The 18719-nt window shown below is 44.5% G+C and overlaps 2 protein-coding genes across 5 annotated transcripts in view; one reads left to right on the top strand and one right to left on the bottom strand.

Moving 5' to 3' along the window:
- Nucleotides 1–6470, top strand: part of GLS (glutaminase) — a 74208-nt gene extending 67738 nt beyond the window's left edge. The window contains exons 17-19 of one of the 2 annotated variants that reach the window (XR_013991418.1): nucleotides 5–68; nucleotides 2488–4657; nucleotides 4712–6470. Coding sequence is in view for 1 of the 2 variants with exons in the window: in XM_081024207.1 (XP_080880333.1) it covers nucleotides 5–68; nucleotides 2488–2644 (221 nt within the window). In the remaining variant the exon portion in view is untranslated. Of the gene's footprint in view, nucleotides 1–4; nucleotides 69–2487 lie in introns of both variants that reach the window. The other variant, XM_081024207.1, reaches the window with a different exon arrangement.
- The window catches only part of STAT1 (signal transducer and activator of transcription 1), a 44152-nt gene continuing 30137 nt past the window's right edge, over nucleotides 4705–18719 (bottom strand). For 2 of the 3 annotated variants that reach the window (XM_081024071.1, XM_081024070.1), the window contains exons 19-24: nucleotides 17957–18051; nucleotides 16277–16416; nucleotides 14559–14744; nucleotides 13107–13179; nucleotides 10608–10704; nucleotides 4705–7883 (exon numbers count right to left, since the gene is read on the bottom strand). In XM_081024071.1, the coding sequence (XP_080880197.1) occupies nucleotides 7866–7883; nucleotides 10608–10704; nucleotides 13107–13179; nucleotides 14559–14744; nucleotides 16277–16416; nucleotides 17957–18051 (609 nt within the window). In that variant the 3' untranslated portion in view covers nucleotides 4705–7865. The remainder of the gene's footprint in view (nucleotides 7884–10607; nucleotides 10705–13106; nucleotides 13180–14558; nucleotides 14745–16276; nucleotides 16417–17956; nucleotides 18052–18719) is intronic. The other variant, XR_013991336.1, reaches the window with a different exon arrangement.

Here is an 18719-nt window from a genome sequence, read left to right as displayed (position 1 = left end):
GTAGGTCACGTAGAGGTAGTTAAATTTTTGCTGGAAGCCTGCAAAGTGAATCCTTTCCCCAAAGACAGGTGAGCATCTGCACTTGAACATACAGGGGAGTATTCGCAGTCAATTAAATTACGGCAGCGCTGGCTTCGTGGGCACTGTTCTCCGAGGAATTTGTGTGCTGAAAAGCGGATATTTTATGAGGAACGTAATGAGAATTCTCTATATGCAAGCCAGGCGGCTGCTGATTCTGCTAATAGGGAAGGCGGGAGGCAGGGTTCTGGGCTTAGTTACAGAATATGCCTAGTCTACATGCCCTTGGGAGGGAATCAAGGCAGTGAAATGGGAAGAATAGCATTATTATTATTATTATTATTATTATTATTATTATTATTAATTATTAGAGTTTCTATACCCAGAGGTCTCAGGGCGGTTCACAGAAAAGATTGCAACATATATAATCAGAAAAACAACAACAACCCAATAATATCCCCCTAGAAAAGAGCCACATTTAAAAGGGCACAGAATGTCAAACAGATCAACCAAAGGCCTGGCTAAAAAGGAACCTTTTTGCCAGCTGCCTAAAGGTGTATAATGAAGGCACCAGGTGAACTTCCCTGGGGAGAGCATTCCAGACGGTGAGCCATTGCAAAGAAGGCCTGTTCTCGTGTTGCCACCCTCTGGACCTCTTGAGGAGGAGGCACACGAAGGAGGGCCTCAGATGATCTCAGGCTCCGGGTTGGAAAGAGCAAGTTCTTGAGGTATTGCAGTCCTGAGCTGTTTTAAGGCTTTATGGGTCAAAACCGGCACTTTGAATTGGGCCTGGAAACTAATTGGTAGCCAGTGCAGTCGGACCAGGATCGGTGTAATATACTCAAGCCGTCTTGTTCCGGTGAACAACCTGGCCGCTGAATTCTGCACCAGCTGAAGTTTCTGAATCTTGGGAGGCAGCACCACGTATAACACATTGCAGTAATCTAACCTTGATGTTACCAGAGCATAGACAACAGTAGTTAGGCTATCCCTGTCCAGATAGGGGCGTAGCTGGACCACCAGCCAAAGCTGATGGAAGGCACACATGAGCCTAAAGTAGACATTGTGCTCCAATGTTTTTTTACATTTTGTCCACATGCTTCCCTGTACAAACAGACTCCCAGCCTGGTCTTGTGCAATGTCAGATGTCCTTAAGCCTACTTAATTCAGTGGGCTTTGGCACATCAAACCATTCCTGCATTGTTTGCGGGTTAGACTGGATGACCCTGGGGTCCCTTCCAGCTCTTAAGATTTTACGCACAGGTCAGACTGTGAGACCACATATATCCATACTCAGGCCATCCTTGGTTTTATGGCTTATAATCAACTTCACTTTGAGTTTCACCTTCAGTTTTATTGCTTTTGACGTAACCCCATGCGGAATTTTCTCCAGTAGAATGAAACGGGCTTGTTAGCGGAATCCCTTGTTTACAGAAAACAACCCTGAGGACCTCAAGGTTGCTTCAGATGCTTTGAGCTTCTTCTGCAAATTGCAACGGGTTCCTGTGGAGGAGAGAAACATGCAGCCTGCCTACGGATTGGGAACTGTGATGATGGCACAACCATTCACGTTGCATGGGTTTTCTTCCATGGTAGTTAGTCGTGCCTGAACCCTGTATCCCCTGCTGCGCTCCTCGCCGTAACTATCATTGTACATTAAAAAGCAATTCGGTTTATTGGGCGAGGTTGCGGCAGGACTTCCTCCCTCGTGGTGTTCCCCCAGAATCTGCTCCAGAAGGTTGGAGGGACCCTCTTGAGCAGTTTTTAGGGTGCACGAGGGTGGGGAGTAAGAGAAATCTTTAGTGCCATTGCACAAGCAGCTTTTTGTTCTGCAAGCAGGCAGACGTGTTGCCCGCTGCTTTCATTAAATGCTTGTGATTTAAAGACACCTATTGATGCCTCCTGCTGCGGCGACGATGTGTGATGTCACATGCTGATGTCACACATGCGTGCCAGGCACCCACAATGTTGGGTGGAACCTGACACACCATCTCCCTGCCTTTTCACTAGGGAAAAGAGAAACTCACTACAGTGGTGCCTCGGAAGACGAAATTAATTCGTTCTGCGAGTTTTTTCGTCTTGTGAATTTTTTGTCTTGCGAAGCACGGTTTTAACGGTATTAACGGTTTTAAGAAAAAGGAAACAAACTTGCAAGACGTTTTCGTCTTGCGAAGCAAGCCCATAGGGAAATTCGTCTTGCGAAGCAACTCAAAAAACGAAAAACTATTTCGTCTTGCGAGGCATTCGTCTTGCGAGGTACCTTTATCCCCATTTTAACTCCTCACTTAACATACTGGCTGACTTTGGGCAAGTCACTCTGTCAGCCTGCTTCTCTGGGTTATGTTAATTCTAAACAGCTGCTCCAAGCTTGGGTGAAAAGGGGGGCGGTTTTACAAATATGGCAAGAGCCTCCAATATATTTTGATACCCACATCATCATCTTCAACCTGAATGTTTTTGCTCCTGCAGATGGAACAACACACCTATGGATGAGGCTTTGCACTTTGGACATCATGATGTATTTAAAATTCTTCAAGAATATCAGGTCCAGTACACGCCTCCGGACGATTCTGGCAGTGGAAAGGAAAACCAAACTGTGCAGAAGAACCTCGACGGCTTACTATAACCCTCTTTTCCCCCTCTGCTAGATCCCAAGAATTGAGATTACTGATCTAATTAATTGTGGGGAAAAATGATTATGAAGAGCGTGTGTGTTTCTATTGGATAGTGATGTATCTTTGTTTCAGTGTTACAAGAGCTTTCTTCATGGCGCACAGACAAGTCTCGTTTCTCTTTCAGAAAAACAAAACTTCCAAGTCTCCATTCATGATGTGAGCAATATTACCTCGTGCTACTTATAACCGATAGGGGAAAAAAGAAATATTAGCTGCTGTTGGCTTTGTGCACTACTTAATTTATTTTTCTGTTTTCCGTGATGCTTCACTCCATAGTCAAGAATTCCCTTCCCCCCGTTCTGCATTTATTTTTTTAAAAAAATTATTAATTGAAGCCGTCTGGGAAGCGTGCCTGAGTGGAACTGGGCCACACACAAGTGTCAATGTGGTCTTGCTAGATTTTCAAGGTTTGTTGCTGACGTGGATTTAGTTTGGATGCGTGATGTGGATTTAGTCTGTGTGTGTGTTGAGCTACAATCTGCACTTACGTATTTCTTGCGTTTTTAATTTCCCATGATACTTGTTTACATCATGTAAATTCTCAGAAGTATAGATTGTTGACTGGGGTCAGTGGTCTAGGCTTAACTTTTTATTCGAATAGTGTTTTTATCAGGGAATCTGTTCTAAGGTTTGTTTGACCAAAAGATATCGAGGAATGTAATTAGATAACCACGAGATCTTAGATGTTTCTATCAAATCTGCTTTATCCTCATGTCTGGCTGCTGAAATACTCCTCAGTCCTCTGGCAGCCACTGGTTCTTCTCAGCACTCTTTGTTTTCACCGAATCATCGTATGCATACCACATTGGACTATGACTGACGGCAAGTGTCCTCCTTGTATTCTTTATTTAGCAGTGGCAAATACTTTATTCCAATCAAGGACCTGCAGGTATAGAGAACCTGGCATTTTATAGTGTGTAAATCTAAATTCAAATTATGTGTGGATAAAGGTGATGTGGGGGCTGGTTTCACGCCAGGGGAAATAATTGCAACAATGGTGTCAGAAGGGTACTTCCAACTAACCTCCATCCTCAACTTGGTGACACTCATGCTATGTGCAACTTGCTTAAGCGACCTGATCAAAGCAGGTAATGGTGATGTTGTCATTATGGATGTTCATCATGTCAGAATCAATCTAGATGCAAACAAATGGCATTTTATAAAGGTGGGAGCTATATGAAATCTCTGTGAGCTTGAAATAAGGATTCCATGTGGTGTTGATGTTGCTACCCCTCCTGTGGAAGATCAGCTGAGCCATTACTAGAGAGTGGACTGGGTTTTGTTGAAGGAAACAATGACTGAAGTAGAATGATTTGCATCCTTAAGGAAATGCTTACACCATAGAAAGACGAGGGGTTTGAGACTGAGCATATGAAGGGATAGGCCTGAGATTTTACATTATAATAAGCAGTGGATCGAAACTGGGTTGCAGGCCATATGATTGCTCCAGAATCATAGCCACCATTTTCTGTTATTCTTGTTGTATAGTAAGGAAGAGTAGATAGTAAAGCCAGGAGGAGACGCGCAGAAAAACACATGGTATGGGCGTGAGGATCCAAAACAGGCCTTGCATAACAAGTGAGGCTTAAAAGTGGATTCCAAAAATAAAAGATGGAAGTTGCACATTTTAGCAAACCTCTCATTACTGGTAGAATATCCTATTTGTTCACAGGTTTTAGGAGTTTCTTTCAAGAACGCCACATGCTTTATTTTCCTAAATGCCATCCACTGGGCTCTGTGCCACACCCCTCCACTAACGTTCTTTGAGCCAAATTGAGGACAGAGTTTACTGCAGCGCCTCAGGATTGCTTAGCAATACAGTGGTGCCCCGCAAGACGAATGCCTCGCAAGACGAAAAACTTGCTAGACGAAAGGGTTTTGCATTTTTTGAGTCGTTCCGCAAGACGAATTTCCCTATGGGCTTGCTTCGCAAGGCGAAACGTCTTGCGAGTTCTTGTGAGTTTGTTTCCTTTTTCTTAAAGCCGCTAAGCCGTTAATAGCCGCTAAGCTGCTAATAGCCGCTAAGCCGCTAATAGCCGTGCTTCGCAAGACGAAAAAACCGCAAGACGAAGAGACTCGCGGAACGGATTAATTTCGTCTTGCGAGGCACCACTGTAGTCTGCGAAGACTGAAAGTATAAAAGTCCATTTGCCGGGCCTAGAGAGTCATAGCTGTTCTTTTCTCCAAAACGAATCATATTCTACGTGTATCTCCTTAAAGTATTCAAATTTATCCTTTTGACATTTCAGTAGTCTATAGTTATCACTATTTAATCAAATTGTAATACTGCAAAGGAAAAAAAAGCATTATGCATATAAGCAAATGAAAGCCATTTCCCCTCAAATAGTTTGAGATTAACATTAGTATTTCCACCCTGCCAGTAGACAGCAACTATTTTAGTACCAGCCTCTTCGAAGGTAGTTACAGTATAGCTTTTCCTCATTACAAGAGGAAGTTGCAATTTGTAAAGTAATTGTGGCCCATTGGAGGCAGTTCATTTACATGTGGGTTTATTTATAAATATACTGCCCTTTAGTTATGTTTTCTGTTGCTAACATGTTTTTTGTTTACCAAAAAGGCTTGTTTTGCTTGAAGAACACACTCAGTTTTAAAGTCTAAGCATTCTATACTTGTTCATCACAGCCTATAGAATTAAGTCAATTTTATGCTTCGTACATAAATGGCTCCTGCAATAGTCCTAGAATCAGCTATCCCATTTTTTGTGTGGATGTGTTGTGCTGGACGCATGTCCTTTTTAGTTTCATAGCAGAACTACCAGTGACTGTTTGTAGTGACCCAATGAGTAAAATACCTGGGCTTGACATTTGACATTCTTTATTGTAGAGGAGAAACTATGATGATTGTATTTGCCTCTTGACAGTTTCCCCATGAACTGAATCTAAACTTAATATATACTTGAGCTGTACCACTTCTGAACGTAAGATTTATTTTCAGGATTACCAAATTCAGTGGTGTTGCATTTTACAACATAATAAACATGCTTACAAAAAAAAAAAAAAAGTGGTTTGCGTTTTCTTCCCCGATCTATGCATGTGTGCTCTCAGTGGAAGCATATTAATTAAGCTTTTCATTCTTTCTATAGCAACTTTACAAAACACATTTGCTGAGTGATGGGGGGGGGGTCCAATCTGAACTGTGTTGTGAAACGTGCACTGCTGGGACTCTAGTTTGCTTAAGAGGATTGTACTGCTTTTAGGGTTGCATAGAGGGGCTGTAGAACTAATCTTTCTGGAGCCGAAGTGAGGCACACAAGCCTTAGCCACTGAACAGCCTAGGCGACAGAATCAGTCTCTTAATTCCCTCCACAATCTAGACTCTCTCCAGAAAGCAATTCCCTTTTAATGAAAAGAGACACCATGGGAAACCATTAGAGTGGTACCTCGGGTAACATACGCTTCAGGTTACAGACTCCGCTAACCCAGAAATATTACCTCGGGTTAAGAACTTTGCTTCAGGATGAGAACAGAAATCGTGCTCCAGCGGCGCGGCAGCAGCGGGAGGCCCCATTAGCTAAAGTGGAGCTTCAGGTTAAGAACAGTTTCAGGACCTCCAGAACAAATAAAGTACTTAACCCGAGGTACCACTGTATTCCATTAGCAACCGAACACACCGAAGGTATGCCACAATTACACACGTGTTATTAGGCGCTGTCACTCATTTACAGTCTTCAAACTGTGTGTGTCATTTATGGTCTGCCAACACAGAATACAAAATACATGGGATCATTAAAAGGTTATCACGGCAGGAATAGGGAGGGGGAAACCCCTAATCTAACAATGCTGCTTATTTTGCAAATTCATCCTTTTACTGAATGGCTCTGATACGCAGAGCGTGCATGTAACAAAATCTATATACCACTTGATTGCAATAAAAGTGGCTTACTGGATAGAACCCTACAGAATAGGCATATTATTTTGGGGGGGGGGGGCACTCCTGGTAAAAACTGACTCCACTGCCAGATGAGTTACGAGAGCTGGAACTATTACCTGCCTCTGCCCTCGAAATGCTTTCAGCGTTAAGTCATTAAAGCGTTCCTGTATTTAGGAAAAGATAACCAGTTATATAATAGGGAATTCTGCTCTTTAAAATTGGGTACAGCAATAACCGTGATCTTGTCGTTGAGCTCTACAGCAACTCTTAGCTGCAAATCCTGCTCCACCTGGTTCAGTTTTGTTTTAACGACACAACAATGCACAATTAAGACAGGAAGAAGCAACTTTCTCTTGCAAACCATCATTTGGAATACTACAGAGAAAAAGGAGATGGCAGTGCAGAAAAGTAAACATTTCCTCTAGTATCTTCATGTATTCCGATAGAATTGTACAGTTGGCAGCATCCCCCCAGGGCTATCACGTCCAACCCCCCCACCCCCGCTCAAACCCATGACCCTGGTAGTAAGTCTCATGCTCTACCAACTGAGATATCCCTTAGGATCTTGAAAGTTCCTGGGGGACTCCTTGCCTATTTCCACACTAGCGCTCTGCGTTTGGTGAATGATCTTGTTCCCACCTCCAGCAACACACTTTCACTTAGCTTTCCTGTGGGCCAAAATGGAATCGCAAGTGTTAGAAGAGGCATAAGTGCTATGTACTTGGGGTACAATGCTTATGTCAAGCTACACCCCACGGAACAGGGGGTGTACTTTGAAAGAGCCCTAACTAGGACTCCACAGTTAGTCAGGACTGTGCAGTTAACAGTACCCCACCAAGGAATCCTGATTTGCATGCATTTTGCCTCTCTGTGACACAGCAACGAAACCAGATTTGATTTCTGCAGGAAATCTAGGCTTCCAATTTGAACGTTCTTGGTGCTTTGTTTTTAAAAGAACATTCCATTTCACAGGGAACAAGCTAGGAATGTATGCAACGCTAGTAAAATAAAATCGCCATAAGCACACACACAAACAAGCTGCTGGAAAATAAGTTATGTCCTGGATCACTAGCCTAAACCACTATTTTCGTAACAGAAGAACAAACCCTTTTAACTTTTGTTTGCCGAAAGCGTAGCTTTAAAAACAGTACAGCGGCAATACATAAGGCACTGCAGTGCTCAGAAACCAGAACTGCATAATATGGATTCTACAGCCTTTATGGGTCCTCAACTCACGAGTGGCTAAGTCTTGATGCAGGCCTAGCCAGCCAGCCCTTACGTTCAATAATCTGGACATAGCTGGAAAAGAAAAGAAAAAAAGACAGGTTACCCAAGTGACAATGACAAATGACACTTAACATTCTACACTTTTGATGGAGCGCTTGATCCTACAAATCCGCTTTTAACCAGCTGAAGAGCAGCTCTTGAGTCCCACAGTCTGTGCACCAGCTTATTCACTATTATTTAAAGGAGGCTGCTTGGAGAGACGCAAGCAGATACAATGCCCTGCATTAACTCAAAAAGCAGTGGGGCAAAGCCAAGTCTGCACAATGGCCTCTGTCCACTTCATCATCACTCCCCACACCACGACCAAAAAACGGTGTCTCTTAACAGGAGACCAGAGTTAAAATTGGGCTTGCTATAAATTGCACCGGCTGGCTTTGAGTAAGGTAAAGGTAAAGGGACCCCTGACAGTTAGGTCCAGTCATGGCCGACTCTGGGGTTGCGGCACTCATCTCGCTTTATTGGCTGAGGGAGCTGGTGTACAGCTTCCGGGTCATGTGGCCAGCATGACTAAGCCGCTTCTGGCGAACCAGAGCAGCGCACGGAAACGCCATTTACCTTCCTGCCGGAGCGGTACCTATTTATCTACTTGCACTTTGACATGCTTTCGAACTGCTAGGTTGGCAGGAGCTGGGACTGAGCAATGGGAGCTCACCCTGTCGCGGGGATTTGAACCGCCGACCTTCTGATCAGCAAGTCCTAGTCTCTGTGGTTTAACCCACAGCGCCACCCACGTGTAAGTTATTACAGTTAAATTGGTGTATAAGATAAAAGGGACAGCTCAGTTATGCTGCCTTAAGGAAGAAACCTTATATCCATAGTCTACACCAGGAGTCGGCAACCTAAGGCTCAGGGGCCACAAGCGGCCCATGGGGGTCATTTAACCGGCCCACGAGCTGCCCCCGAACTGAGTCGCCTGCTTGGCAAGTCCCTGTGCGCTGTCCTAAACCGGCACAATGTGGTGCAGGGACTCGCTTCCGTGGCGCTGAAAATTGTGTCTGCACAGAAATCGTGGGCGCGTGCGCTCACACACGCGCGTGATCCAGCCCACGGAGGGATCTCTGCTGGAGTGAACCGGCCCAGGCGAGGTAAACCTTGCCGACCCCTGGCCTACACCTCTGCTCATTGGAGGAAATCCAGAGTTGAGCATCCCCCAGCAAAGGGGAAAGGTAGTTGTTTAGTCGTTTAGTTGTGTCCGACTCTTCGTGACCCCATGGACCAGAGCACGCCAGGCACTCCTGTCTTCCACTGGCTCCCACAGTTTGGTCAAACTCATGCTAGTAGCTTCAAGAACACTATCCAACCATCTCATCCTCTGTCGTCCCCTTCTCCTTGTGCCCTCCATCTTTCCCAACATCAGGGTCTTTTCCAGGAAGTCTTCTCTTCTCATGAGGTGGCCAAAGTATTGGAGTCTCAGCTTCAGGATCTGCCCTTCCAGTGAGCACTCAGGGCTGATTTCCTTAAGAATGGATAGGTTTGATCTTCTTGCAGTCCATGGGACTCTCAAGAGTCTCCTCCAGCACCAGAATTCAAAAGCATCAGTTCTTCAGCAATCAGCCTTCTTTATGGTCCAGCTCTCACTTCCATACATCACTACTGCGAAAACCATAGCTTTAACTATACCGACCTTTGTTGGCAAGGTGATGTCTCTGCTTTTTAAGATACAATTTTGCCTTAAAGCTAACAGACTCCAGGGTAGCTTTTTCAGTTCTGCAGGGCAGAGGTTTTCAACCTTTTTTGAGCCCACTGCTTCCTCAACCAACTACATTCTTTCTGTGGCTCCCCTGTGGGTCTCAGGAGCTCAATTGTCACCCCTTGCCTGCCGAGCTGTCAGCCCCTCACCCCTTTCTTGGACACTCTTGTGGAGGGTTCCCTCAGTCTCCTTCCGTCTCCCTTCTCCTCTCCTTAGGAATCCTCACTTGCTTGCTTGCTTACTGAGGCCACCAGCACCCCGGCTGGTCCCAGAGGCACCATTCGCTTCAACAAACAGCTGTGCAAGCCTCTGGAGGGGGAGGGCATCAGAGAAGAGGATGGGAAGGAAGGAGGGAGGGAGGGAGGGCAAACCTGACCACGATTCAAGGCACCCCAGGATGCCACAATGCACTGGTTGAAAACCACTGCCGTAGGGGATTGCTGAATCACACCTGTAGGGTTTACTAACTGCTGCTCAGCAAAAAGCTCTTCCCTGTGTTACTATGATGTTACTAAGTATGTTTCCGAGCACAATTCAAAGTGTTGGTGCTGACCTTTAAAGCCCTAAACGGCCTCGGTCCAGTATACCTGAAGGAGCGTCTCCACCCCCATCGTTCAGCCACAACACTGAGGTCCAGCGCTGAGGGCCTGCTGCTAGTCCCTCACTGTGAGAAGCCAAGTTACAGGGAACCAGGCAGAGGGCCTTCTCGGTAGTGGCGCCTGCCCTGTGGAACACCCTCTCACCATATGTCAAGGCAATAAACAACTATTTAACTTTTAAAAGACAAGTGCTTAGGGAAGTTTTTTATGTCTGATGCTGTATTGTTTTTAATATTCAGTTGGAAGCCGCCCAGAGTGGCTGGGGAAACCCAGCCAGATGGGCGGGGTATAAATAATAAATTATTATTATTATTATTATATTATATAAAATCATGCTAAGTCTCTCGGGGATGGCGGCACTATGTGAATTTCTTGCATCCATGACAGATAAGCGTGCCCGACAGGTAAGCAAGGCTTCAGAAGCCCCCGGCTTTGTGGTTGACTCACCATCATGTCTGTAGAGCCTATCGCTCGTTTGACCTCGTCAAAATCTTCCGGGGACATTGGCAAGAGGTTGTCCGTGCTCTGCAGTTTGGAGGGGTGGCTGCAAGATAAGAAGGAGGGGGTGGGGAGAAAACAACAAGAACGTGACTGTTTCTAATAAGCTGGGAGCAACCAGGGAATCACTAGTCCTGGTATAAACAAAGCTGGGGAACCAGACGCCGAGCAGATGTTGGGAGATCAGTGCCCACCTTCCCCAGCAAAAAGCCAAACTGGGTGTGACTGATGGGAGTCGGAGTCTAACAACATCTGGAGGGAGACTGGTTCTCCTCACCCCTGCAGTACAGGATACCTCTGGCCAAACTGTTAATTTAAAGTGCTCGAAATTATTAAGCGTTGCCCAAAGGCAATGTAAACCCAACAGCGGACCCTTCTTGCCCTGCTAAGACAATCGGATCGCTTCGAACAGCACAGTAGAATTTTAACAGCATCCCCCAATACTACCAGGGCACAGAAGTCTAGCGTTACCCTTGCCAATACAGGAGCCAAACGTGAACCGGACCCAAGTGGGGAATCATCCCTGTACACAGAGGCCTAACTGGCAATGCAAGCGTTAAGTTAGGATAGCCACACCTTCGGAGGCGGTTCCTATTTGATACACGGCGCATGCAATCCATGCTCAGGCATGCACAATTAAATATAAGCAGCCCGGTGAGGAGCTAGCGCACGAATTCAGAGGGGCAGGGAGAGATTGTGTGTTTGAATATCCTACATACTGCACACAGAAAAAGCAGCATACTGTAAAGAATATACAGAGGCAACCCTCTCAACTTTGAGCAGCACACATCTTTGACCTGTTCCTACTCACAGAGAAGCACCTTTTCCTTCACGCATGGCAAAATGCAAACGTGAGGCAAGAAGATGAAGGCATGCTGTAAGGAGATGGCCTTAAAACTCTTCCAACTGTTGCCATGTCATGCATTATTATTATTTTTCTAAAAACCATGACTTTACCAGATCTATTTGTTAGGACACTTTGGGAGGCTGGGCCAGTGTGACATTAAAAATTAGGGCTGCAAACTTTAATTAAAAACCCTTTAAATCAATTTTAAAAGACAATCCTGGTTAATTGGACAACACTTTTTTAAAAAATATGGTCAGTTAAGAGAAATATTATCTACACTGACCGGTAGTGGTTTTCTAGGGATTCCCACACCTACAAGGAGACACCAGAGACCTTTTGATTGCAAAATTACTGCGCTACTGCTAAGCTATAGCTCCACCCATTTACCCATATATGGTTGATGATGTCATCCCAGGGGGAGTGGCTACAAAGCTGATGGAGCCTGCTCCCCGATGGATGGACAAGAGAGAATTCTGGAATATTATTTAACTTACAGTGGCATACTGTGTTCTCAATTATATAGCTGGAAACTGCTAAAAGGGCTCTCTAGGATAGAGAAGGAGCCTATATACTTTATTAGCATTTAAGAACTGGGAACTGTATCAAAACACATACGAGACAAGTGTCCCTGCCTTCTAGGCTTACAATCTAATTTGTTTAGAGAGAGTCAAATGGATGGGGAACAATCTCTCTCTCACACACACACACACACACACACACGGGGGAAGTTTTAAATCAGAATATGGAAACACACAAACTGAAGGGGCAGACTGGGTTGGGGGGAGGTGTTGAGTGTTCCAGTGGGAAAGAGGGGGCAGCTAGGGAATGGAGGGTACAATTTTGGATTTATGGAGGAAGGGGAAACAGAGGAATGCAGACAGTGGGCAGGGAGACCACACAGAGATTTAGCAAAGGAAAGACTGACCTGAGTGGTGGGACAAGCAGAAGGGGGCAGGGAGAAAACAGAAACCAGGTTTCTCCCCCCACTTAGGCAGTTGCCTGCCTAAAGCATTGCTGCTCCTTTCTGCAGAACCACCTCTGGGCTCAGCCCAGGCTCCAAGTCCCTTCCCTTTAGACTCCCCCCACCCCCAGCTGCATCCCCTTGCCAGCTGACAACCCAGTAGTCTTAACCCTTTGCCCCCCTTCCAAAAACAAAACAACAAACAAAAAAAGCCCTGGGGAAATCTGGTTGTCCATCCCAAATTAAGTACCGCCAAAGAAGCACATTATACCAATATCCAAAATTAACATTTTATTTTGATATTTCTTTGTGCGTGAGATTTTTCCACCCCCCTCCTCCGAGCGCGCAGTGCATCACTAAGTGATGGTGTGTTTGGAAGGCAAGATGGTCCATGGAGGAACTTCTGGAGTCAGCCTAGGCATGAACAGGTTATATAGTTCAGCTGTGCTGGTACCCCAGAGGTCACTTTGAAGGTCCGCACTGCAAAAGCAGAAAGGTCGGTGTGTGTGTATATGTGGGGTGGCGGGGGTGGGGAGTGTTCTACCCTGTAATAACAACGCAGGAATTTCACTTCTTAGCATCTATCATAGTTTTTTGTTTTTTTTTTAAGTACATTCAGCTGTCTTCTCAGCAAACTCACACTTCAGACACAGAGATTAATTCAGTTTTGATGTATCCTTTTCCTCCACCGTCCACATCCATGGGTTCTGTGGCTAAAATGATGAAAGAAAAACACATACAAAACCCAGTTTTAGTAACTATGGAACTGGTTCATTCAGCCAATAATGGCCAATGGTCAGGGGCTGACGCGAGTTGGGAGTCTAATAATAATAATAATAATAATAATAATAATAATAATAATAATAATACTTTATTATTTATACCCCGCCCATGTGGCTGGGTTTCCCCAGCCACTCTGGGTGGTTTCCAACAGAATATTAGTAAAGTAAAGGGACCCCTGACCATTAGGTCCAGTCGTGACCGACTCTGGGGTTGTGGCGCTCATCTCGCTTTATTGGCTGAGGGAGCCGGCGTACAGCTTCCGGGTCATGTAGCCAGCATGACTAAGACGCTTCTGGAGAACCAGAGCAGCACACGGAAACGCCGTTTACCCTCCCGCCGGAGCGGTACCTATTGATCTACTTGCACTTTGATGAGCTTTCGAACTGCTAGGTTGGCAAGAGCTGGGACCGAACAATGGGAGCTCACCCCGTTGCGGGGATTCAAACCGCCGACCTTCTGATCGGCAAGTCCTAGGCTCTGTGGTTTAACCCACAGGGCCACCCGCGTCCCTAACAGAATATTAAAATACTACAAAAGCACTCCCAACGTTTCTTGGGTCTTCACTTTAATGTAAAGACAACGGTTGGGTTTCATCGAACGAGACTTGCCAGCGGAAGCCCCCAGCAAGGATTTCTGCACGTACAATGGAGCTCCCCCACCCTCTGCACCCAATTGGCTTGGGGTGGGGCAAAGAGAGACCCTCCACAATGGCACAAGGTGGGTGGGGGGAAGAGGTGTGGTTGTTCTGCCCGGCAAGATGAAACTCTTGTGCCGATTGAAAACACTGATGTTGGAATTCCAACCCCGTAACAATTCTGTCCATATTGGCGACCATGACATCGCAGCGGATGCACCCAGAATTGTCAGAACGTGCATCGTCAGGTCTAGAACTGGGGGGAAAGCCAGTGCTATTTTTCTGGGGGGGATGCAAACCCCTAATCATTTTGTGAATCCAAGTCTGGCCTCATTGAGGGGCAGTATTTCAATATGAATAGGAAAACGAGAGCACCCCTAAACATTTTTTTAAAGAAAAAAAGCACTGGAAAATGCAATGGACAAAACTACATTTCAAATCACCCGTTTGCTGCTATTCTCTGCTATTTTCCTTACAGCTGCCCCGTCCCCCACAAGTCCCTGTTTGGGGCCCAGGAAAAAAAGATGGGGTGGCACTGCTAATTTATGAGAGGAAATTGTTGTTGTTGTTTTTTTTAAAAAAATAACATGGCTTTTCACCGCTACAAATTCAGCTAGTGATGCTTCATGGAACTGACCACGACACATGTTTTTGTTTCAAAGGAAAAGTACTCACACTCTTTGGGCCTGGAGTAGTATTTTCCAAAGGCATTGTCTTTGGGAATATCTGGATAAAGAAATTTCAGGGGGTTTTCCGGAATATTCTCAGCCGCCATCACCTTGTAGCTGCGAATAATATCGGGCAGGCTAACCGCAGAGAGTTCCTTCTTTGTGTAGGGCTCCACTGAGTGACAGAAATTATCTGGTACATAGCCAGGGGAGTGGGGGTGGAGAGAGACAAGAATTAAAAGCAAGATCAGAAACTCAACTTTCAACACACTTGGTCTGCTAAGAAGCTAACAGAACTCAGAAAGCTGCTATCTACTGTTTATCCTTCACATTAGGGTTGCCATTCACCACCACCCTGTAACAGAAGAGAAATTTAGCAGGTGAGGAGCTTTCCCTCAGCATCAGAGTTAAAAGGAGGATGGCTCTTAAGAAGTTGCCAACTTCTCCTTCCATTTTTTTAAAAATATAATTTTTATTAGTTTTCAATTACAATAATCCAATAAAAGCCTCATTATGCCAATACAAAATTATAATTAATAATGCCAATCTTTCAAATGCCAAATTATACCATTTATGTGCCCACTCCCCGCCCCCCCCGTGTGCTAGAATGAATGGTTTGACAATTTATGTAATTTCTGCGTTCCATAAACTTATAAATTCCAATTACACAGCAGTCAGAAAAACAAACCAGCTTCTCCTTCCATGTTTTTCTCCATTCTCTCAAAATCTCTGCCTAGGCTCCCTTTCCCACAATTATGCCAAGAGGAAAACAGGAAGCAAGAGACTTGTTTCAAAGGAAGGAACATTCCAATTTTTATTTTTTTTTGTGAGAAATTGGGGCGCAAGAGAAAATTTCCATAGCTTAGTGATAAGCATTATTATTGTGTAGGAGGCCCAGTTCAAAAAACAACTGTGCTTGGAGAGCAAGGCTCCAATGAACATGAGAGGATTTGTGCCACAAAAAAATAACACAAACAAATATACAGGCTGTATATAAGTTATTTTTAAATGTGATTCAACATATCATATTAAAATATATGGTTCTATAGACCAACGTATCATACAAACGAAACATATTATGATAAACTAAAGTCTAGCAGATTGATCAGGAAATACAATTCAGTTCTTATACTGGCAATATCCACGGTGTGGAATTCTTATACAGTGGTACCTCGGGTTAAGTACTTAATTCGTTCCGGAGGTCCGTTCTTAACCTGAAACTGTTCTTAACCTGAAGCACCACTTTAGCTAATGGGGCCCCCCACTGCTGCCACGCCGCCAGAGCACGATTTCTGTTCTCATCCTGAAGCAAAGTTCTTAACCCGAGGTACTATTTCTGGGTTAGGGGAGTCTGTAACCTGAAGCGTATGTAACCTGAAGCATATGTAACCTGAGGTACCACTGTATCAATCTTGGTAGTGTTCCACGTGAAGATGCTTTTACGAATTCTACCATTCCTTGTATGCAGGTATCAGACAAAAAACTTGGAAGAATGGCACATGCACAAAAAATTTAAAAATGGAACGCTTCAGGAATTTGCGTGTCATCCTTGCGCGGGGGCCATGCTAATCTACTCTATATCGTTCCAATTTTAGTATATGGGCTGCCACAAAAAAAATATGCAATGGATAGGTTTTTTCCAAAAAAATATATTTTTTAAAATGTATTAAAAAAAAATTAAGCCCTTGAACACCACATGAGTGTTCTTTTTGAGTGTTTGCCTACCATTTTGTGGTCCTTCTGCCCAGGTAAAAGTGATGGCTCCTTCTCGACTACTTTCACTGAACCTCAGGAGGAAGGTACCGGTGGGCTTATTCTTGAGCAAGCAACGTTCTCGTTCTTTGCTTATGAAGCCGATGATGCTTCTGAAATGTCAAAAAGAGAAGAGCACAGATGCACAAAAACATTTGTGGCAGGACTTTGGCCTTGTAGCAAGTCAAGAAGACACCAACCTGGGGCCCTGAAGGTATTGTCTAGATACTATCACCTCTCATCAATCAGGGCTGATGGAAGTTAAAGTCCAACAACATCCAGAGCGCACCGATTTATGGTAAAGTCCTATCCGCTCATAACTGCCAAAACGGCTTACAAATGAGTATTTCCAGTACGTTTCCGAACACAATTCAAAGAGTTGGTGCTGACCTTTGAAGCTCTAAACGGCCTCGGCCCAGTATACCCGAAGGAGCGTCTCCACCCCCGTTGTGGCAGCAGTACAGATTTAGGAGAATCATTGGAGTGAAAGTTGGGTTTTACTATTAAGTAAGAAAATACCCACCTTTACTGACCACAAAATCGAAAGTTGCATTATAAATTAGGGATGCGACTTGCTAATTGTTCCTCATTTCCTTCACCTTAATTTGGAGGGGAGGGGACAAGGCAGAACCTTTTCACTGTTTAGAAGCTCCCAAATATACTGCAAATATTCCAGCAGGTCCCAGCTATCCGTCTCTTTACATTACTTGCTTTTTCATAACAAAGGCAATCCATAAAAACGCTTTTATGTTCTCAGTAAACCTGTTTGCTATGCTGTGGATAACAAGCTACAATAGCTCTCTAGAGGTATATTTATCCCCCAGCTTCTTCCCCATATATACTTTATACTGCTCCATAAAAAAAAAAAAGCAATTTCAGGGCAATTAAAGTTTTGAGAAATGGGTACACGTTCAGCACTGCCTATCGTTTCACGGTCTGAGCAATTACTGTTTACACAATTAATTAGACTGCTGTTGTTTGGAGCCTACCAGCAGATATATAATAAGCCATTTAAACTGCGTTTTAATGGGTCTTTGAGCTGCCGTTCTGACAACAGTCCCTAAACCAGGAGCAGGGAAACTGTGGCCTTCCAGACACTGCTGAACTGCAACTCCCAAAAATCTCTGACTGTCTGTCATTCTGGCGGGGGCAGGGAGGAGCTGAATTGCAACAACATTTGCAGGGCGACAGATTCCCGTCCTTGCCGTAAACCTTCTTACCTTAAAACTGAAATCTCCTTCATTGTGTTTCTCTCTCCTCATGCCCCCAAGACTATTCCATATGCAAAATGTTCTCCCTTTTTTCGGTGGTGGCAAAGCTAAGCATTGTTTAAGCACCACTGATTTCAAGGGGGAAGACAAGGGTCCTGGGAATAAAACCCCATGAATTCCATGGAGTAAATGCACAAAGACTGCATTGTAAGATACCCAATTCCAACCAGAACACCTTTAATGTTATTTAACTGATGTTTTAATGTATTTTTATTCTTTTGTTGGAAGCCGCCCAGAATGGCTGGGGAAACCCAGCCAGATGGGTGGGGGTATAAATAATAAATTTATTAATTATTATTATTAATAATAATAATTCCAGACGTGGTTTTATTTAGGATTTCAAGCCCATCCACTGCCCTCAAGAAGCCTCTGAAACTCTTACCCATCGTTCCAGAGGGCGAGAAGATGTTTCTTAATGAGGTCAAGGATGCCTTCAATCCACAACCAGAAGGGAACGTTTTTGTCATTTATGTTTTCCTGAAATTGAAGGAAACAAAAGAACAGCACGTTAGAAGTTGCTACTTCAGCTAACCACAACGGAGCTCGTACATTAAGAGTATCCGTTCTATCAGTGGTGCTCTTCTCATTAATTTTTTTCCTCACGGCTGTTCTTGGGTCTTCCGATTTTGTGTTCTATACATTCACATTCCCACATGCATTCCAACTGTCTTACAAGTCTCAAGGCCACCTCTATGCTATTGTGCGTAAGGGTGTTCACACATTGCATTCAATGAGTGTGAAACTTGTGTGCCCAATAGTTGAGCTACTGCTCCGTAAAGAGTTTCTCCACCCGCATCGTTCATCCCGGACACTGAGGTCCAGCTCCAAGGGCCTTCTGGCGGTTCCCTCACTGCAACAAGTGAAGTTACAGGGAACCAGGCAGAGGGCCTTCTCAGTAGTGGCACCCACCCTGTGGAACGCCCTCCCACCAGATGTCAAGGAAATAAACAACTATCTGACTTTTAGAAGACATCTGAAGGCAACCCTTGTATCGGGAAGTTTTTAACGCTTGACATTCAATTATGTTTCTATATTCTGCTGGAAGCCGCCCAGAGTGGCTGGGGAAACCTAGCCAGATGGGTGAGATATAAATAATAAAAATAACTACTATGTATTTTTTTAAAAACCAGCCAGCACAAACACTT

This window comes from Podarcis pityusensis (genome assembly GCF_964106645.2).
Source record: "Podarcis pityusensis genome assembly, chromosome: 1".
NCBI lineage: Eukaryota > Metazoa > Chordata > Lepidosauria > Squamata > Lacertidae > Podarcis > Podarcis pityusensis.
Note: the sequence above shows the minus strand (reverse complement) of the source record. Positions and strands in the feature narration are given on the sequence as shown.